Raw genomic sequence first — 21460 nt, forward strand, 5'->3', positions numbered from 1 at the left:
GCATTGTGCTTGCAGGCTTGATGGGGGGCTTCAACCACCCCAGTATCTGCTGGGAAAGTAGCACAGCAAACTGTAGGCAATCCAGGAGACTCCTGGAATGCATGGGGGATAACTTCTCAGGCCAGGTAATAAACCAGCCAGAGGAGATGCAATACTGGATCAATACTGTGTTGGTTGGTCACCAACACAGTGAGCTAGTCAAGGGATGCCAAGGCTGGAGGCAGCCTGAGCTGCAGTGATCCCGCTCTGGAGCAGTTCACAGTCCTGAGGGATATGGGTCAGGTGAAGAGTAAATTCATGACCCTGAACTTTAGGAAAGCAAAATTTCAGCTCTTCAAGGATTTACTCTGGACCCCTCCCCTTCCCCAGGACCCCCTGGAAAAGTACCCTCAGGGACAAGGGAACAGAACAGCAGGCAGATTTTTAAAAGCAGTATTCCAAAGGCAGTGCAATGTGGAGCTGATGAAGGAAGAAGACCCTTTCCAGTTCCATACCACATGAAAGAACCAATAAATGTGACTTTCCACCTATAAGAAACAACTGACAATTCACAAGTAATGTGAATTCACATTATTCACAAGATGAAAACGAAGAGAATCTTCCAAATGAGTTGAGATTTCGTGGAGTTTTTATTCTGAGTCCTGCCTAGAGCTGCCACTGAAGAAAATGGTCCTCGACTGGTTGTTGGAGTCTTGTCTCTTCCTTCCACTTCTTCACTGCAGTGATAAGCGGCACGAGGCTGGAGGCGGGCTTGGCTGATTCTACAAATGGATGCTGCCCAAAAGAAAAAAAAAAAACACAAAAAAGCAGTGAACCATGACTTTCGAAACTCACAGACTCAAGCAGGACTCCTCTGGTTCCCAGAAAGATGCAGAAATACAACTGAGGGGCCTATTTGCACCTCCATCTTCATGGTGAGGTAGGACCTGCCATCACAGGCCCACTCATCAATTTATCCAGCTGTCTTCAGCTTGCTGGGATTTTTGCCCTGCTGAGACTCTAGGAATGCTGCTTTCTGTCCCAAGGGTTTGTCCTTTCAGGAAACTGCAAAGGCTCCTACAGGTTCCTCTTTTTTAAAGACATGAGCTGTGCTAATTTTCAGAGAGAGAGCAGTGTCTGCCTTTCCATCCCCTGCCCCTCCTGTGCTGCCTGGCACGTTCCTTCCCAGCAGGGACAGCCCACTGTCATGTCCTGCAGCTCCTGATCTGCCACAAAACCTGGCAGTAACCCTGTAGCAGTTCTCATCTGCTTGACTGTGCCAGGCAGCAACTGGGGATAGGACAAGTCCTGCTCAGCTGTCTCTGTTTGGGTGGCAGAAACGTCTGAGAATGTGCCAGGAGGGACAAACCAGGGCCCCTCTGAGGCTCTCAGTGAGCTTTCCACAGTGTGTTCCTTCCCACAGCTAAATCAACAAATCCCATTTGACTGGGACTGGTTTCATTGGGTTCCTCCACCACCATTTCAAGCCTCTGTACACAGCACCATTCTACTTCAACCCTTTTGCCACCAGGTAAAACCCAAAGTACAAAAGACGGCCACAGAAATGATCAGAGGGTAGAAAATCTCTCCTCTGAGGAAAGGCTGGGAGAATTGGTCTTGTTCAGCCTGGAGAAGAGAAGGCCCTGGGGAGACCTTATTGCCCCCTTTCAATAGTTCAAGGAGGCTTATAAGGAAGTTGGGGACACATTTTTCAGCAGGACAGTTGCAATAGGACATGGAGTAATATTTTTGAATTAAAAGAGTGTCAGTTCAGATTAGGTCTAAGGAAGAAATGGTTTACTACAAGTGTGGTGAAACACCAGCACAGGTTGCCCAGAGAGCTGGTAGGTGCCCCATCCCTGGAAATGTTCAAGGTCAGGTAAGACAGGGCTCTGAGCAACCTGATCTACTTGAGGACATCCCTGCTCATTGCAGGGCACTTGGACTATATGGCCTTTACAGGTCCCTTCCAACCCAAACCAGTCTAGGATTCCTCACAGTTCTCATTTGAAAAACACTAAGATGGGAGATCAATATGAGAGGGACCCATGATACTTTGGAGTTTAATTAATGAGGGACGCATCCCTCGGGCAGCCATTCCGCCTGCAGTCGCTCTGCACATTACCTGCAGGAGTTCCTCGGCAGACCAGCGCCTGTCCTGGTCTGTCTCCAAGCAGCAGGTCAGAAAGTCACGCAGCCAAGCGGAAACTTGCTTGGGGTTCTTCAGCTTGGGTGCCCCTCCGGTGGCTATCAAGTACTGAGCCTAGAGAAAAAGGAAACAGGAAAATTCTGCCTGTTTCTTTCATATCCCCAACTGCTCTCCCAGACCCCATTGTTTATGCTCCACATCTCTGCACTGCTCCCTGGTCCCTTAAGCTACCATAAAACAAAAATCATCATTTTTTTTGTTCTGTTCTTGATAAAAAAAAGTAACTGGAGGAAAAACAAGGAAATACATCAGTGATTCCTTGCGTAAAGAAACAAATGTTTGGAACCTGATGTTCAACACAGAAATGTTACGCTGCCTGCACAAAGGTATTGTGATGAAGATGCCCATTTGGGCAGATAGGAGCCACCTGCAACTGTGTCTCTCAGCAGTCTCCAAATTCCAGATCAGCTTCACTTATGAAGTAATAGAAAAACTTTCCACAGTCTAATCAGAAAAAGGAGTAATTCCATTCCTATGGTAACCCTCTGCTCATTTGGATACTCAATTAATGGCGTGCCCATCCCAGAAACTGACAGGCAACAAACAGGAGGTTTTGGCAGGCTTGGACTATGAAAGAAATGGTCACCAAGTGTTTCAGCAAAACTAGACAAGAAGCAGAACAGACTATATGGCCTTTACTCCATCATCTTCCAGTTTTAGGCAAGCTTTCCAGTGAGAAGAAAGGGAATGCAGTTCATCTTTCAAAACCACTATTTTAGAAACGTCGCTGGGTTTGGGTTTCTTTTCTTCTTTTCTGGAAAGATAAGACTAGTTCTGATACGCTTGTGTCATGTTTTCAGGGTCATCTTCACAGACAGAAGAGCTGGAACAACTTAAGACCCAAGGCAAAGTGTTGCCTGAGAATGGGGAGTCTTTGCCTGTGGTAAGGCTTGAAATCAGTATTTGCAGAAGCTGCAAAGGGGCAATAAGCTCATCAATTTGTATAACATACCAAGAAACAGCTAAGGCATACAATTCCAGCTGCAGTCTGTGAAAACGAGGTCCTTAATTTATCCAGGCCAACCAGACACATGACACAACAATATACACATGGTTTAGAAGTGTGAAATTTTACAGATCCATAGGATTTGGAAAAGATGCTACAGTTTTGAGGAAAATTGATGTGGCGTAGTTAATAAAGGAAAAAGCAAGCAGAACTGCTTGGTTGTTTGCTTTGCTGGTTGTTTCTTTTTCTTTTAAAACTGAAACTGGGAAGGTTCAACCTGCATTTCAGAGGATAATGATGACACTGCTGAACTCTTCACTGAAAAATTCTTATCATTAGGAGGCAGAGCTCAAAGTGAGTTCAAAAAGCACATGAGAAATGTCAAGCATCACTGAAGGCCAAAATGGCTATAGGCCACTTCTCTTCTGAGGTTCCCCCATTGACATAACCAAAACTACAGCAGCTGCTGATGTGCTCCAAGGACATTTTTAGAAGTGGGTCTTGGTGGAACTAGTTCAAGGTGGTGGGAATGAGACTTTGTCTTATGGCAGACAGAACATGGGACAGATGAGAAAAGACATTAGTATCATTAAGTATTTGCACCTTACCAGAACAGATGTTTCATTCTGGTAAGGAACTTCTCCTTCCACCATTTCCAGTCCCACGATGCCAAATGACCATATATCCACTTTGGGACCGTATGGTTTGCTTATCACAACTTCTGGTGCCATCCACCAAGAAGTCCCAATCACTGAGTTCCGATAACTCTGATCAAGGCTGAGCTGAGCAGAGAGGCCAAAATCAGCTGAGGAGAAAAACAAATACTGTGAAAGCCTGCTCAAATTAGGAAAACAAACAAAAGACTTCCCCACTCTAAGTGTGAGAATGCCATGTTGAATCTATCTGGAAAGCACACCATGTTCTGTTTCCTCAGGGTTGTAGCCAAGGAACTATGGAATTGGCCACTTCAAAAACTGCCACATTTCTTAAACTGCCCCCAGCAGTGTCTTTTATTCACCAGAAGTTTTAGATTGTAACTCCCTCCCTCTGGAAGGGGCATACACAAGCCAACATCACTCTTGACACCTTGCAAAGTGCGCCTGTGCTCTCAGGCTGCAGCAGGAGTCCATGCACTCCCACAAGCACCACTTTTGGGGAACTGGCAGTCATTCAAAAGCAGCCCCATGCCCCACATCCCTGGAATGCTTCACCTGACCAAGGATACCCACCCAACTTGACAGATCCGTCTGTTCTGATGAGAATGTTTGAACTTTTTATGTCTCTGTGGATCACCCCATTTGAGTGAAGGAAATATAGTCCTTGCAGGCACTGAGAGAGAAAAGAGAAACAGACGGGTAAAAATTAGTGATCTGGTTTCATCACACAAGGAAGAAAACTACTCTAAAAGATTTCCTTTCCAGGAGAAGGGTGAGTAATGGCCGAACACGGTGCTATCAAGAGGAAGAGCTTGCTGATCCAACACCAGTAGAGGAGCAGCTTTCTAAGTGAAGGCATATCAGCTTTCGAAAGAGAAATGTTAATTGTTGTTCAAGGCAAACTCAGCCAGAATGACTGCTGCCGCAATGGATGTGCTCTCCCATCCAGATAAACAAGGGTTTAAGTTCCTCCCTCTGCTATGAAGTGGATCACTTTTGGGTGGGAGGCTGCATGACAAAGATTTTATTGCTGGCCTCCACAGCAGACTTGGAAATAGCACATTAGTCAGTTTCCAGAAGCAAACACCACTTTGGTTGCAATGCTATCTTTTTAAGCTGAGGACTGTGAGAAGTGAGTCTCTATTTCTCTTTGCCCTTAGTTTAAAATTCTGCCACCAGCATGTTTGCTTTTACAGGCAAGGAATGCAGTGCAGACAGGCTTCATGCAAATGTTGCAGAGGTAAAGTGGAGAGGAGCAAATAAAAATAAAAAAGAGAGAGAATACCACAACAACATGTAAGACTATAAGAACAGAGTAGAGTGAGGGCAGGGACACTGGCAGGCAGTTCACTTCAGTTGCTCTTTCTCTTCCACATCATAGCAGCAACACAGAAACAAAGCTCCGAACATGAAAATCACTCCTGTTCTTACCACCTGTTTAGCAGGACAGTCCTGTCCAAGCCATCGGAAGCCCAAGCAGGATCCCTTACCTCCCGACTGACAGCTGCCATCTGTCCTTCAGACATGCATGTCTCACTGATAACATCATATAAAGTGCCTCCATCCACGTACTCCATGACCAGCCAGAGTTCCTCCTCCACAATGTAGCTGAAAGAACACAACAAGGGCATGGAGATGACTGTGTACAGCTAAACTGCCTTACGGAAAAGGTGACAGTTGATTTTTGTTTCCAGGTCCCTTTTAAACAAAGACAGAATAAAATGAATAGACATTCTGCCTAGGCTGTACAGTGCTTGTAATCTGTGCAGTCTAAATCAGAAAAGCACATCTGTGAAAAAGGAGATGTCTTAGAGGGCCAGCAAGGATAAAAGGCAGTTTAGTAACAAACAAGATAAAAGAACTGCCACACTCTCTTTCTGGAGACAAGCATCTAGTCTTCCTGGCACCCACAGCAACGGAAAAGAGTGAGAAAAGCCCCAGAGAAATAATTTCTGTGATGGTTTATCAGCACTTAAGACCCTTGAAAAAAATCAAAGTCTAAAACTGCAAAACAGTTGGAGGCAGCTATTGATTTAGTGAGAAAAGGCTGATCCAACTTCTTGAACTATGTGTGCCAAAAATGATTAATGCAGACAAAATGCAATCTCCTCCCATCTGTTGGAGATGAGTAGATAAATAATAATTAATTAATAATTGACAGCTCAATTTTCTGCCAGTAACCAAAGCGTTTTTTTAACCTTGGATGCTTGCAGTATGTAAACAAACATTCAGAACCGGTCACCTGTCCAAATAGTTAACAATGTTGGAATTCCTATTTGTCCTCATGACCTCGATTTCATTAAGAGTTAGTTCCTTGCTGGTTTCTTGAAGACTGATTTTCTTTATGGCCACCTAAAATGACATTGAAAATCATAAACTTAAGAAGTCAGTGGCATGAGACCACAACCAACATGCAGTGAAGTGATTTTGGAATGACACAGCCGAGCTCTGTCAAACTGCCTTGTGATTAGACATCACAGTAATTGGGAACTGACATTACAATGCCTATTTCTCCACCTGCTTGGGTGTCAGTTGAGGACATGTGGCCATGGATGTTCTGCCTTGTCAACTTGGTAAAAATGGTCTCTCAGCTATCAGCCACGAAGCTCTGACCACACTCTCTGTACACACATTCTTCTCAAATGGACTTAGTTTATCAACACTATTGTCATTCACACGTTTTGCAAGCAGGAAGTGAATTTGTTCCTGTGAAAATATATCAAAATAGCTGGAAATCCTCTGGCAGCTCTGTGCGGTTTGATCATTATTTCAGCAACTGCTGCTATTCTGGATTGCGCAACAAAGCAAACACATACGCTGTGGGTAAAATGCCATCTAAAAAAGACCATTAATGTTACCCCCAAAAATAAAATTCTAGCACTGCCACACTTCATGAATTTTTATTTTGCTACTCTAAAGAAAATTCCTCAACACACTTTACATTTGCAATTGTTGTGTGGGCTTAAAAAGAATACATGCATTGGTACTCCATGGATAAGCCCTGGGCTATAAGCAGGGCTTACGGCTTTTAAGACCCCTTGCAGACCTCTCTCAAGCGCAGTTCCAAGGTGCAACACTGCAGGTGGATAAGGAACTATCAGTAAGATTCAGATGTATTTGCTGACAGCCAGGAACGAGAATTCAGGAATCTGAAGCTGTAGTCGCAAAGAGCAGTGAGACTGTCTAAGACACCACCTTGTCTGATCTTATTATGAGGATCCCTGTAATGGGCTGCCACTGACAATGGACCTAAACAGGGTGGTACTGCTTAGGAGAAACTGTTGCTCTCAATAAACGTCTTCTCGGTGATCTCTGTGTGTGTGTGTGTGAACCAGCTTCTCTAGGACTGAAATACAAAGCCCAAGCATGAGCTCTCCTTCATTAGGTCTTGCATTGTGCTTTAGAGATGAAAGACACGATGAAAGAAAAAAGCTAAATCCTATCTGTGTCTGAACCTGCGATTCAGAGAAATTGGGCCTGGATGATGGCAGTCGCCATCACCTCGTTGATGCATATTTAGCCATTAAGACCAAGCTAGGGCGTCCTTCTCTGAAAGATACTGTTCTTTCTGATAGCTGAAAAGGACTAAGTCTGTCTCAAATGCCTTTTCCAGGCTGACACTAGTCTGCACTTCTCTTGCCTTTGCAGTAAAGATCTACTGGTGACCCAAAGCTCCAGCCACAGCTCACACCAGAGGGGAAAGCATTTGAGAGCTGCAGAATCTGCGGGGGTGTTGACACTTTTACCTGTCCTCCAGTGGCAGTGTCAAGTGCTTTACAAACAGCTCCAAAAGCCCTAGAAGAAAGGAGAAGCAGTTTAGGCCTTGGAGTGAAAGCCAGCCCAGACAGGAAATCTCTGCCGTAAATGCCTAAAAGCTGCAGGATCCACAAGGGATCTGTCATCAGGCAGATGATTTTCCTCTCAAGTGCATCAACACCAGGTCTATTCATGAAGTTTTGGGTTTTACTGCCTTGGCTAAATAAGAGAGCTTATTCTGGTTTCAGTTTCTATGTGGTTATAATCCTGAGCACCAAATATTTCCTTCAACAAAATATTGGAAAGAAATGTTACTGAGAACTGTTATCTGACAGCTATCAGGTGGTAAGTTGCTCTTTTAGGCAATAAAGTTTCTTCTTTCATAAGCGTTGCCGTATTGAGACATACAAAAATGATTACTGCTAAGAAAATAAGACATGCCATACACTTGAGGGATAGGAGATCATCTGCCTGCTCCTTGTTGCAGGCAAGACACTGCCAGCATCATGATGACTTTGACAATGCCTCGTGACCACAGGTTTAAATTCTGACTAGTACTGAGAGATGGGACAATCTGAACATGTTTGCAGCTTGCCTGACTTCACACTTGATAGATATTACACTAGCAAAATACCTGGCCCATGGTTTTGTAGAAGTAACTGTGGTTGGACTCACCCACTGCCAATGTTTTCCAGTTCAATGTATTTCTGCAAAGGATCACCCACGCTCACCATTCTTCCTGAAAGAAACAAAATGCAAGATGCTCACTTTAAAATTGAGATGCTGCCTTTCAGGAGGTCTGAAATGCAGCCCCAGTGTCTGGAGCTCTGAGCCCTTTGTGAGCAGCTGGGTAACAACAACAACAACAAGAAGACTGGCAGCTCCACAGCACAGAAGGTCTGCACAAAGACTGACTTTTATACAGTCCTTTGAAGAGTTACCTTGACAGGAAACTAAGCACATAGAGATATGTTCAGAGGAGGCAGAGATCAGAAGAGAACAGGTGCCAAGGCAAGTAAGTTTGTCATCTACAAATATTAAGAAGAGCTGGAACAACAGCCATCAGGGGCAGGGCAGATATGACAAATGTCAGTAAAGCCTGAGTGAGCCCTGACAACCACTATGAAGAAGCCACAGCCAGATTGAGTCTTGTTACTAGCTGTGGCCCCCATTCAAGACAGAACATTATTGGCTTTGAGATCAGACACAAGGAGGTGCAGATCAATCCACTTTTTGTCTCAACAGGTGATGGCAGACACAGAGTAAGCTGGGCTCTGTTCTGAACTCAACCAGTGATTATCTGAGAACACAGCACTGGCAGCTTGAATTGGTTGTCCTGCAGAATCACAAAGGGCTTGCTGTGTTTTCCTAGAGTCTGTTCTGTGCAGGGGTTGGGGCCAATGCTGAGGATTCTAATAGTCTTAACTGGCTGGGAATCAGCTATGACAGAATGCCACGTATCTGAGGATATAGCGGCTGGGCTGGAGGCTCGCTCCTGGGAATGCCTGCAGTGCAGTTTTCACACCACGTAGATGTGTCTCTTTGATACATCCTTATAAGCATAAAACTAAGAAATTAAATAGGGATTATAAAAGCATCTTTCTTTTTCCTTTGGGGGCATATTGAAAACGCCCCTTCCTCTCTATTTGTGCTGTCATCTGATGTTCTTTCAAAGAAGTTCTCACTGACAAAAATGTAGCATTCTTACAGAAACAAACTGTAGAAGTAACAGTGATAGTAATAACAATAAGATACCTGGCGCAGGAGAGTTCCTTCAGGATGGAGGACAATAAAAACCCGACTCCACGAAAAAAATCCAAACCCAAACCAAACAAAAAAACCCCCAACCAACCAACCAAAAAGCCCACAAACCCACAAAACTCAAATCCAATCAACTTCTGTGAATTTAGGAAGCCAAATATTCTGATCAATTTGGGCACTAGCACACAGGACTCCACTAGGTCACTCACTGGGTCACAGCCTTCTGCTCATCTGGGAACATTTCCCTGCTTTTGCCTTTAGCAGAGAGGGACGCTCAGCCAAATGCAAACCAGTCCAACCTTCCCTCAGAAGCAGTAGGAACACTCAGAGTGTTCTCACTGACTCAAAGCACAACAGTTTCTGTAGGGAGTCCTAAATGCCCCTGTGACACTAAACTGAGGAGGAACATTTGGCACAGCTCATGCTGAGACCTGCATACAAAACACTGCTCCATCAGACAAAGAGTACACAGGACATACTCAGTATGTTCAGGGACGCCTCCTCTACCATGTCTTGCAGAAAAGCTTCCACCTGGTCTGAGCTGAGCCAACTGCTCGTTGTCAAGTTTTCAGGCTGGGGAGTGGAGGCTTCTTTAGACGATGCTATTGCAGCAGTAGGTTCAATGACAGAGTCTATGTAGATCTGGGATAAGAGATAAGTTCATGTCAGAAAGGTGGCTGGCAGAGATTGCCCTGAGATCACATTTCAAATGATAGCCCTTAGGAAGATGCTGTAGGCCACATCCAGGACTCTTAAACTGGATTTTTTTTGATGTCCACTTCTCAAACTGAATTGGAAAAAACAAAAGGCTGGTTCTACATGAGTTAATGGACAGTTTCATATTCTATTTTAGCAGCTTTTCTAAAAGATGACTGCAACAATGACTGCTCCACTTCCTCTCAAGAATTCTTTTCCCCCTCCAAGCGCTGCAGACACAGTTGCAGTTCCTTGTTGTAATGTTCTACCTCCTCATCTTGAGTCTTCTTTTCCTCCATCATCTTCTGTAAGTGCTCAACCTCCAGCACCTCCTCCCTTGGCTGTTCCTGTCCCTTCCTCTGACCTTGCTGAGCTTTGTTGCCAATCACTTGCTGGGACAGTCTGGGGGCTGCCAGATGAGACGCCAACTCTTCCACCTCAAGTTAAACAGAACAAAGCAGTCAGAGACTACAGCTTCTCACTGTCAGCCATAAACTGTGAGGAAAGGGAAAGCACACGAGACGACCAGATTCCCAATGGATACAGACAACTTGTTCCATATGTGGGTCAGCATGTTCACCTGAAGAAACACCTCAAAAAACAAGGCTAGCAGGAACAGGCCAGCAGAAATCCATTGGGATTATTGCTGGACAAAAGGCCAAAGGATGAGCCCAGCTGTCCAGAGTGACAGCTAAGAATCAGTGGACCAGTAAATCTCCTTCAGATCAGCTGTGAGAGAGACCACAGCATGAAGGCAGTCAGAGTGATTACCCCCATCAGCTGCTTCTCTGCAATGGAAAGGCAAGAAGATGGGAGGACACCTCTTTGGTGACTGGAGTGGCTACCGCTGTTTCACTCACCAGCTTTCGTAGAGTCTCCTTCTGCTGCAGTAGGAGATTCACATCCTCTTGGATATTTTTCATTTCTTCCTCGTGCCTTTCTCCCATGGCCTTGATCTCACTCCAAGCTCTCTGCAGTTCTGCTTGCAGCTTTTCCCTGCTGTTCTGTAAGCAGAGGGGGAGAGAAAGTCTCTTGACTGGAGTTCCTGCCACTGTTTCCCTTATCTCGTTTTGCAGATCCCCGCTCTGCTGAAATAGATTCATTTCATCTTGGATGCTTTTTGTTTCTTCCTCATGTCTCTCCTCAGCTGCTTTGGTCTTCCTCTGAGCTTCAGGCAGCTGTGCTTGCAGTTTTGTCTTGATGTTCTGTAAACAGAAATGGAGAGAAGGTTACTGGGACCTGCCATCAGGCTCCGTTTTTTTCTATTTCAGTCTCAAAATTACATTAATTCAGCCACTTCTCTCTGTTTCTCCATGCAGCTCTGCTTCCATTGTAACCCTCCCTTCCTTGTGCTGATCACTGGAGATTACAAGGCTCTGTGCTTTCAATGCCCTCTTACTTCCTCAGGCCCAAGACCTATGTTTTATGATCTTGTTATTGCCCTTCACTGTTACCTAGCTAGTCAGGTTTACCTGCCCATTCTCTCTCTGCTCTTCCTCCTGCTGCTCTAGCTGCTGCTGGGTTTGAAACAGCTCTCCCTGAGTCTGCATGTCTAGCAAAGCAATCTTCCCACGGTCTTCTTCTGGCAGGACCTGCACAGAAATGAAGAGAAGCAGGTTTAAACTTCCCATACAACATTTGTATGGCAAGAATCAAAGTCTGATGTGCTCATGCATTCCCAAAGCACTGTGCTGCTGCTCTCCTGGGTCATTATCTGCCTATGGAGAGGCACAGATTCCTAAGTGAGATGGGCAGTACAAACACGGTCCATCTGTAACTGAATCTCCAACAAACTCTTAGGCAGCTAACAGGAAATGTGTGGCATTTCTCAGTTGCTCACCCTTACTGAGCCCCAGTAACTTATTAGCTTACTCACCCTCAGGATGCAAATGAAGGAAGACATGTTGTGTAATGCATGTATAAGAAAAGTCACCAAACTCCACCTAGAGTGGGTGATTGTTCCACCTCTTAGGAGGCCCAAAATTTAGGGTATAAAAAGGGGGCTTTAGGGGTGGAAAAGGCTAGAGGAGGAAAACACCTCTGGGGGGAAAAAACTGCCATCTCTGGAGGAAAACATCTCCGTTCGACCCGAATCAGTCGACGATTTGTGTCTCTCCTCCCCTCCTGAAGGGACGCCTGAATAGAATCAGGAAGCATTTCCCTTTTCTGGTCTGTTCAGCTGAGTTCACCTCAGTAATTCAAGCTTTAGGGAGCAGCCATTTTGAACTATATTCCACCCCTTCTGAGACCGACATTCTCTCTACATTGCAGAGCAGTGTAGGATTCTGCTCACCAACCTGGGTCATGGCAAAGTTAAGCATGTAGTCTAATTGTGCCTGTTGCTAATTAGTCTGTAGAGAGGGGTAGGTCCCTCCAGGACACAGTGACATCTACATGCCACGAACAGCAAGTGCTGTCTGGTCAGAAACTTGCAACACTGCCTTGCACCAAAGACAGTGCCAACCAAAGCTGGTGCTTACTGATTCGGGTTGTCCAGGCTGTGGTGCAGCAACAGATGGAGGGTTGTTGTAATTTTCCTCCTCTTTGCCCTCTTCCCCAGGAACAGAGGGAGACCGAACAAGTTCTAAGGCTGGTTTTGCACTCTGCAGACAGAAAATAGCTTGAGGGATCAGGAGTAACTTTTCATTTATACCTTATTTATGTCCAGCTCTATACCCAGGTCTATCTGAGCTGTTCATTTAGCTATTTAGACAGTCTGAGCAGAGGGGACGGTCCCTCGAGGGCACAGTGCCACCTACATATCCTGCAAGGCCGAGAGCTTGGTCTTTGGAACACTCTCTCCTCTAGGGACAGGGGGCCTGCACACAAGGCACAATGCCACTCACCTTTACACTGGTAGCACTTAAAGACAAAATGCTACCTCTTATCTTGGGATTCTTGGAATCTCAAGACAGATTTATGGCCCCTGTCAGAAACCCAGGAAAGTGATGCCTGAACATGGAAGTCCAAAGCCCATTCTCCAGCTGTCAGGGGCTGGAGTGAGTCACTGTGTCACTGCAGGACTCCATCTCTCAGCATCTTCAGCCACGAAGGGCAAGTGCTGTCTGGTCAGAAACTTGCAACACTGCCTTACACCAAAGACAGTGCCAACCAAAGCTGGTGCTTACTGATTCAGGTTGTCCAGGCTGTGGTGCAGCAACAGACGGAGGGTTGTTGTAATTTTCCTCCTCTTTAGCCTCTTCTCCAGGAACAGAGGGAGACCGAACAAGTTCTAATGCTGGTTTTGCACTCTGCAGACAGAAAATAGCTTGAGGGATCAGGAGTAACTTTCATTTATACCTTATTTATGTCCAGCTCTATACCCAGGTCTATCTGAGCTGTTCATTTAGCTACTTAGACAGTCTGAGCAGAGGGGAGGGTCCCTCGAGGGCACAGTGCCACCTACATATCCTGCAAGGCCGAGAGCTTGGTCTTTGGAACACTCTCTCCTCTGGGGACAGGGAGCCTGCACACAAGGCACAATGCCACTCACCTTTACACTGGTAGCACTTAAAGACAAAATGCTACCTCTTCTGATTCCAAGAGAGATGTATGACCCCTGTCAGAAACCCAGGAAACTGATGCCTGAACATGGAAGTCCAAAGCCCATTCTCCAGCTGTCAGGGACTGGAGTGAGTCACTGTGTCACTGCAGGACTCCATCTCTCAGCATCTTCAGCCACGAAGGGCAAGTGCTGTCTGGTCAGAAACTTGCAACACTGCCTTGCACCAAAGACAGTGCCAACCAAAGCTGGTGCTTACTGATTCAGGTTGTCCAGGCTGTGGTGCAGCAACAGATGGAGGGTTGTTATAATTTTCCTCCTCTTTGCCCTCTTCCCCAGGAACAGAGGGAGACCGAACAAGTTCTAATGCTGGTTTTGCACTCTGCAGACAGAAAATAGCTTTGAGGGATCAGGAGTAACTTTTCATTTATACCTTATTTATGTCCAGCTCTATACCCAGGTCTATCTGAGCTGTTCATTTAGCTACTTAGACAGCCTGTGCAGAGGGGAGGGTCCCTCGAGGGCACAGTGCCACCTACATATCCTGCAAGGCCGAGAGCTTGGTCTTTGGAACACTCTCTCCTCTGTGGACAGGGGGCCAGCACACAAGGCACAATGCCACTCACCTTTACACTGGTAGCACTTAAAGACAAAATGCTACCTCTTATCTTGGGATTCTTGGAATCTCAAGACAGATGTATGGCCCCTGTCAGAAACCCAGGAAAGTGATGCCTGAACATGGAAGTCCAAAGCCCATTCTCCAGCTGTCAGGGGCTGGAGTGAGTCACTGTGTCACTGCAGGACTCCATCTCTCAGCATCTTCAGCCACGAAGGGCAAGTGCTGTCTGGTCAGAAACTTGCAACACTGCCTTGCACCAAAGACAGTGCCAACCAAAGCTGGTGCTTACTGATTCAGGTTGTCCAGGCTGTGGTGCAGCAACAGACGGAGGGTTGTTGTAATTTTCCTCCTCTTTGCCCTCTTCCCCAGGAACAGAGGGAGACCGAACAAGTTCTAATGCTGGTTTTGCACTCTGCAGACAGAAAATAGCTTGAGGGATCAGGAGTAACTTTCATTTATACCTTATTTATGTCCAGCTCTATACCCAGGTCTATCTGAGCTGTTGTCGTAGTTTGGACCTTGTTTTCCCCAGAGGCTCAGAAAAAGTGGTAGACCCCAAGGGGTGGAAACCCCTGGAAGTTTTGAAGTTCTGCCCAATGGGCGCTCCTGCAGAAATGTAAACATACCACAACCAGACCGGAAAAGAAGAGTTGTAGTTTGGTTGTTGTAGGAGAGGTGGCCATGTTGTAGAGCCACAAGAAGGGGCTCTGAGCCCCTTGGGCCCTCTGGGGCCTCCCAGCCTCTGGCTGGGGGGCTGCAGGGACCTGGAACAGCATAAAGCTGGGCTAGGTGCCTGTAGTTATGCCGGGAGATGTTTTTCTCCATGGGCACAGAGCAGCAGCCGACACTGACCAGAGAAACAGTGGCAGAGAGCCAGAGATAAGGACCTGAACTGGAGGAGCAGCAGAAGCAACATGCAGCACCAGAGAAAAGACTCCTGGAAGGAGAGACGAGGGAAGGAGAGCCAAGAGACAGAGTTTGGGGTAAGACTGTACCAGATCCCCCAAAACTCCCTTGAAGACCCTCTTGGAGAAGAGGGACATGGACTCCTATTTAGGAGAAGAGTTTTGGACATGCAGTACCGGAGACAGAGGAGCTGAGAAGCTCAGAGCGTCCCAGAGGTGGACCGGGACGGCCAGATGGAATGCGGGGGGAGTTGACCTTGGCTCCCCCCTCGCACTGCTGCCACGGTGGCAGCCTGAGAAACAGGGCACAGAGGCCCTGCAAGAGATACCAGACCGTCACGAAGACCCCCCTGTGATATGACGTGGTGATACGACCTTGTCTGGGGTTACGAAGCCCACGGAAGACCCCTCGGTTGTGAGGCGATGGGGCTGAGAGAGAGGCTTGGATACCTCCCTCGTGGATGCTGGCAGAAAAGCCAGCCACAGCTGCTGCATGCATGAGAAGAAGAAACTTGCTGCCTTAGAAGATGCTGCTGCTTAAGGACTGGAAGGGATCTGTCCTTCTTTCCCTCCTGGACTTTTATTTGGAGGGGAGGAGAGATCTGGTCCATTGTAAATATATATGTCATGGTAGAGATAGTTATGATCATGTGTATAATGTGATATGGTATTTATTTGTACAGTCATTGTAATATATTCCCTTTTCCCCACTTTGAGTCTGGTGTGTTTTGTCTGGAAAAACCCATCTCACATTAGGTTGAGATGTGGGAGGGGGAATGGAGCTAGGGAATTGGATTTTGGGACTATCTCAAACCATGACAGCTGTTCATTTAGCTACTTAGACAGCCTGTGCAGAGGGGAGGGTCCCTCGAGGGCACAGTGCCACCTACATATCCTGCAAGGCCGAGAGCTTGGTCTTTGGAACACTCTCTCCTCTGCGGACAAGGGGCCAGCACACAAGGCACAATGCCACTCACTTATACACTGGTAGCACTTAAAGACAAAATGCTACCTCTTATCTTGGGATTCTTGGAGTCCCAAGACAGATTTATGGCCCCTGTCAGAAACCCAGGAAACTGATGCCTGAACATGGAAGTCCAAAGCCCATTCTCCAGCTGTCAAGGGCTGGAGTGAGTCACTGTGTCACTGCAGGACTCCATCTCTCAGCATCTTCAGCCACGAAGGGCAAGTGCTGTCTGGTCAGAAACTTGCAACACTGCCTTGCACCAAAGACAGTGCCAACCAAAGCTGGTGCTTACTGATTCAGGTTGTCCAGGCTGTGGTGCAGCAACAGACGGAGGGTTGTTGTAATTTTCCTCCTCTTTGCCCTCTTCTCCAGGAACAGAGGGAGACCGAACAAGTTCTAATGCTGGTTTTGCACTCTGCAGACAGAAAATAGCTTTGAGGGATCAGGAGTAACTTTCATTTATACCTTATTTATGTCCAGCTCTATACCCAGGTCTATCTGAGCTGTTCATTTAGCTACTTAGACAGCCTGTGCAGAGGGGAGGGTCCCTCGAGGGCACAGTGCCACCTACATATCCTGCAAGGCTGAGAGCTTGGTCTTTGGAACACTCTCTCCTCTGGGGACAGGGGGCCTGCACACAAGGCACAATGCCACTCACCTTTACACTGGTAGCACTTAAAGACAAAATGCTACCTCTTCTGATTCCAAGAGAGATGTATGACCCCTGTCAGAAACCCAGGAAAGTGATGCCTGAACATGGAAGTCCAAAGCCCATTCTCCAGCTGTCAGGGGCTGGAGTGAGTCACTGTGTCACTGCAGGACTCCATCTCTCAGCATCTTCAGCCACGAAGGGCAAGTGCTGTCTGGTCAGAAACTTGCAACACTGCCTTGCACCAAAGACAGTGCCAACCAAAGCTGGTGCTTACTGATTCAGGTTGTCCAGGCTGTGGTGCAGCAACAGATGGAGGGTTGTTATAATTTTCCTCCTCTTTGCCCTCTTCCCCAGGAACAGAGGGAGACCGAACAAGTTCTAATGCTGGTTTTGCACTCTGCAGACAGAAAATAGCTTTGAGGGATCAGGAGTAACTTTTCATTTATACCTTATTTATGTCCAGCTCTATACCCAGGTCTATCTGAGCTGTTCATTTAGCTACTTAGACAGCCTGTGCAGAGGGGAGGGTCCCTCGAGGGCACAGTGCCACCTACATATCCTGCAAGGCCGAGAGCTTGGTCTTTGGAACACTCTCTCCTCTGGGGACAGGGAGCCTGCACACAAGGCACAATGCCACTCACCTTTACACTGGTAGCACTTAAAGACAAAATGCTACCTCTTATCTTGGGATTCTTGGAATCTCAAGACAGATTTATGGCCCCTGTCAGAAACCCAGGAAAGTGATGCCTGAACATGGAAGTCCAAAGCCCATTCTCCAGCTGTCAGGGGCTGGAGTGAGTCACTGTGTCACTGCAGGACTCCATCTCTCAGCATCTTCAGCCACGAAGGGCAAGTGCTGTCTGGTCAGAAACTTGCAACACTGCCTTACACCAAAGACAGTGCCAACCAAAGCTGGTGCTTACTGATTCAGGTTGTCCAGGCTGTGGTGCAGCAACAGACGGAGGGTTGTTGTAATTTTCCTCCTCTTTGCCCTCTTCCCCAGGAACAGAGGGAGACCGAACAAGTTCTAATGCTGGTTTTGCACTCTGCAGACAGAAAATAGCTTGAGGGATCAGGAGTAACTTTTCATTTATACCTTATTTATGTCCAGCTCTATACCCAGGTCTATCTGAGCTGTTGTCGTAGTTTGGACCTTGTTTTCCCCAGAGGCTCAGAAAAAGTGGTAGACCCCAAGGGGTGGAAACCCCTGGAAGTTTTGAAGTTCTGCCCAATGGGCGCTCCTGCAGAAATGTAAACATACCACAACCAGACCGGAAAAGAAGAGTTGTAGTTTGGTTGTTGTAGGAGAGGTGGCCATGTTGTAGAGCCACAAGAAGGGGCTCTGAGCCCCTTGGGCCCTCTGGGGCCTCCCAGCCTCTGGCTGGGGGGCTGCAGGGACCTGGAACAGCATAAAGCTGGGCTAGGTGCCTGTAGTTATGCCGGGAGATGTTTTCTCCATGGGCACAGAGCAGCAGCCGACACTGACCAGAGAAACGGTGGCAGAGAGCCAGAGATAAGGACCTGAACTGGAGGAGCAGCAGAAGCAACATGCAGCACCAGAGAAAAGACTCCTGGAAGGAGAGACGAGGGAAGGAGAGCCAAGAGACAGAGTTTGGGGTAAGACTGTACCAGATCCCCCAAAACTCCCTTGAAGACCCTCTTGGAGAAGAGGGACATGGACTCCTATTTAGGAGAAGAGTTTTGGACATGCAGTACCGGAGACAGAGGAGCTGAGAAGCTCAGAGCGTCCCAGAGGTGGACCGGGACGGCCAGATGGAATGCGGGGGGAGTTGACCTTGGCTCCCCCCTCGCACTGCTGCCACGGTGGCAGCCTGAGAAACAGGGCACAGAGGCCCTGCAAGAGATACCAGACCGTCACGAAGACCCCCCTGTGATATGACGTGGTGATACGACCTTGTCTGGGGTTACGAAGCCCACGGAAGACCCCTCGGTTGTGAGGCGATGGGGCTGAGAGAGAGGCTTGGATACCTCCCTCGTGGATGCTGGCAGAAAAGCCAGCCACAGCTGCTGCATGCATGAGAAGAAGAAACTTGCTGCCTTAGAAGATGCTGCTGCTTAAGGACTGGAAGGGATCTGTCCTTCTTTCCCTCCTGGACTTTTATTTGGAGGGGAGGAGAGATCTGGTCCATTGTAAATATATATGTCATGGTAGAGATAGTTATGATCATGTGTATAATGTGATATGGTATTTATTTGTACAGTCATTGTAATATATTCCCTTTTCCCCACTTTGAGTCTGGTGTGTTTTGTCTGGAAAAACCCATCTCACATTAGGTTGAGATGTGGGAGGGGGAATGGAGCTAGGGAATTGGATTTTGGGACTATCTCAAACCATGACAGCTGTTCATTTAGCTACTTAGACAGCCTGTGCAGAGGGGAGGGTCCCTCGAGGGCACAGTGCCACCTACATATCCTGCAAGGCCGAGAGCTTGGTCTTTGGAACACTCTCTCCTCTGCGGACAAGGGGCCAGCACACAAGGCACAATGCCACTCACTTATACACTGGTAGCACTTAAAGACAAAATGCTACCTCTTATCTTGGGATTCTTGGAGTCCCAAGACAGATTTATGGCCCCTGTCAGAAACCCAGGAAACTGATGCCTGAACATGGAAGTCCAAAGCCCATTCTCCAGCTGTCAAGGGCTGGAGTGAGTCACTGTGTCACTGCAGGACTCCATCTCTCAGCATCTTCAGCCACGAAGGGCAAGTGCTGTCTGGTCAGAAACTTGCAACACTGCCTTGCACCAAAGACAGTGCCAACCAAAGCTGGTGCTTACTGATTCAGGTTGTCCAGGCTGTGGTGCAGCAACAGACGGAGGGTTGTTGTAATTTTCCTCCTCTTTGCCCTCTTCTCCAGGAACAGAGGGAGACTGAGGAGGTGCTGATGTTTGGTTTGTGCTCTGTAGACAGACAGTAGCCAGAGAGATAGGGAGTTACCTCTCATTTATAAACTTATTTCTATTCAGCTGTATACTCAGCTGTACTAAGGAGAAATCATAACATTTGATAGAAATGGGATTCTAAGTCATTAAAACTGAATTAAAATGGGCTAATTAGATGGTACTGCATATTGTTCTGAATTAGATGTTCCACCCTGGCTAGAATCAGAAAGCAACCTTCTGTCTGCAAAACTGGGCTTTTATCTTTTAAAAGCCCTTAAATGGAAAATAAGAAACAACCAGCTACTGCTGCTGCAGACACTGAAATGGACTTTCTTTCAGCCTACTCAACTGGCACTGTTGAGTTGGCACTCTACACTCTACTGTTACAGGCCAAGCTCACAGCTTGCCCCACAATTCTTTTGAACGCCAGGAACGTCAAAGGCTCTTTTCTCACTCACTGAAGGATCAGCTTCTCTCCATCCATAGGTGAGATGACCTGAAATGGGCACATGAAAATGAACCAGATGTTAAAAAACTGCCTGTGGTGGGAAATCCCATGGAACAAGTCAAGCCAAAAGGAGAGCATTTTCCTTTCACAACATCACTCCAGGAGCAAAAGTTCTTTCACACAGCAAGCAAGAGAACAGGACAATGTCCTAGGCTGTGTTTACGTTTTGGCCTGTTTGGTCAGGTAATAAATAAGAAACTTGGTTAAGAAAATACAGATTTTTTTTAGCAGTCAATGCTTCTGCTCCACCCAACAGCTAAAGCAGCTTTTTTCTCATCTCTTTCCTATTACTTTTTTTTTTAATAAATTGAATGCACTAATTCCCATTAGCTTGCTGAAAGCACTTGCCCAGAAAATCTTCCCCAAAATCCGCCTTAGCTGTGACAGTTCTACTCTGAAATAGCACAGAAACAGGTCCCGGGTTCAGGAGCATACACAAACTGTTTTGGAGTTTGCACTTCATTGCCAAGGGAATCACTATTTTAGCCCACAGTAAAGTGTCAAGCTAGAGAGTCAAATCCTTTAATGACAGAATTTAGAAAAAAAGAAGCTTTCCCACAATTCTGGAGAGAATAGCACAGTTTTTAGGAAGACTTTGGGAAGCTGTGCCAGTCTGCATTTTGGAAGGTGTTGATCAAACCAGCAAACTGAGAAATGACAGGCTCCACTGCCACATACTATCCCGTGGAGGGAACAGAACCCCTGCAGGTTACATTTCAAATGCCATCCACACCCTGTGTCTAGAGATACTCCCTTTTTTAGGTGAAGCTGTTGACAGGAACTTTACCAAACTAGTGGCATCTCAGTGGTGTTTTTGTTTTACAATCAATTCAGTCCCTTAAGGAAGAGCACAGCAATACAAAAGCCAGATTATGCTACACCCAGGAAAAACCTCTACTTACGTGCCAGATGGGTCAAATAATAGCCAGAATAACCCATAGAATAGACAGTGCAAACTGCAGCAGCGATTGGCTCAGCCATTTTAGCAGTGCTGTGCAAGTGCTGTGCTCCAAGAAGAGAATAAATGACACCCCTGTTCACTGAGAACACCTTGAGCAGGAGGATACTTCTGCAACGTGCAAGCAAAGATTTGGTCTGATCACTGACGCCTTCTGTGCATCATTGACACCACGAAGACATGGCAACAATCCCTTGACATCACAATAGCAGCCTCTCTAAGTTGCATTGTGAATTTATGCAGGACAACAGCAAACACAAAAAGAGCCTGGAGAGTTCTGTTACAGAGCAGCACAAAATACCCTTGTATTTCAAAACCTGCTGCTCAAAGGTTCCAAGAGTAACTCAAACAATGCACCAAGCCCTTGTACTCTGTACCCCAAGCTGAACACTGAGAAGGAACCAGGATGTGACCAAACCAAAGGAAACATGACCTTTGACCGC

At 46.7% G+C, this 21460-nt stretch overlaps 1 protein-coding gene across 3 annotated transcripts; it reads right to left on the bottom strand.

Moving 5' to 3' along the window:
• Positions 1-606: 606 nt before the first annotated feature.
• On the bottom strand, positions 607-21153 carry LOC113983486 (serine/threonine-protein kinase PAK 3-like). 3 transcript variants are annotated; one of them, XM_039380620.1, is made up of 22 exons: positions 20962-21152; positions 20010-20047; positions 19447-19569; positions 17572-17694; positions 16923-17045; positions 16289-16411; positions 14414-14536; positions 13765-13887; positions 13132-13254; positions 12484-12606; positions 11476-11595; positions 10864-11208; positions 10273-10440; positions 9787-9949; positions 8222-8285; positions 7537-7585; positions 6033-6142; positions 5281-5398; positions 4364-4463; positions 3743-3939; positions 2105-2242; positions 607-774 (listed from the first exon to the last, which is right to left on the bottom strand). In XM_039380620.1, exons 1-22 carry the CDS (start codon positions 21038-21040, stop codon positions 646-648), a joined length of 2802 nt encoding a protein of 933 aa, XP_039236554.1. In that variant the 5' UTR covers positions 21041-21152; the 3' UTR covers positions 607-645. The 3 variants fall into 3 exon arrangements, with proteins under 3 accessions (XP_039236554.1, XP_039236557.1, XP_039236555.1); XM_039380623.1 differs by lacking the exon at positions 13132-13254 and having other exon boundaries at positions 20962-21153; XM_039380621.1 differs by lacking the exon at positions 12484-12606.
• Between the last annotated feature and the right edge of the window lie 307 nt (positions 21154-21460).

The sequence above is a fragment of the Pipra filicauda genome, unplaced genomic scaffold (assembly GCF_003945595.2).
Source record: "Pipra filicauda isolate LSUMZ 115617 unplaced genomic scaffold, ASM394559v2 scaffold108_size2327098_pilon, whole genome shotgun sequence".
In the NCBI taxonomy this organism is placed as follows: Eukaryota; Metazoa; Chordata; class Aves; order Passeriformes; family Pipridae; genus Pipra; species Pipra filicauda.

Coding starts and splice junctions, on each gene's coding strand:
- LOC113983486 (XM_039380620.1), bottom strand. CDS start 21,040: ATGGCTGAGCCAATCGCTGCTGCAGTTTGCACTGTCTATTCTATGGGT. Junction 19,570..20,009: donor GGAGAGAAGCTGATCCTTCA/GTGAGTGAGAAA, acceptor GTCTGTCTACAG/AGCACAAACCAAACATCAGC. Junction 17,695..19,446: donor AGCCTGGACAACCTGAATCA/GTAAGCACCAGC, acceptor TTCTGTCTGCAG/AGTGCAAAACCAGCATTAGA.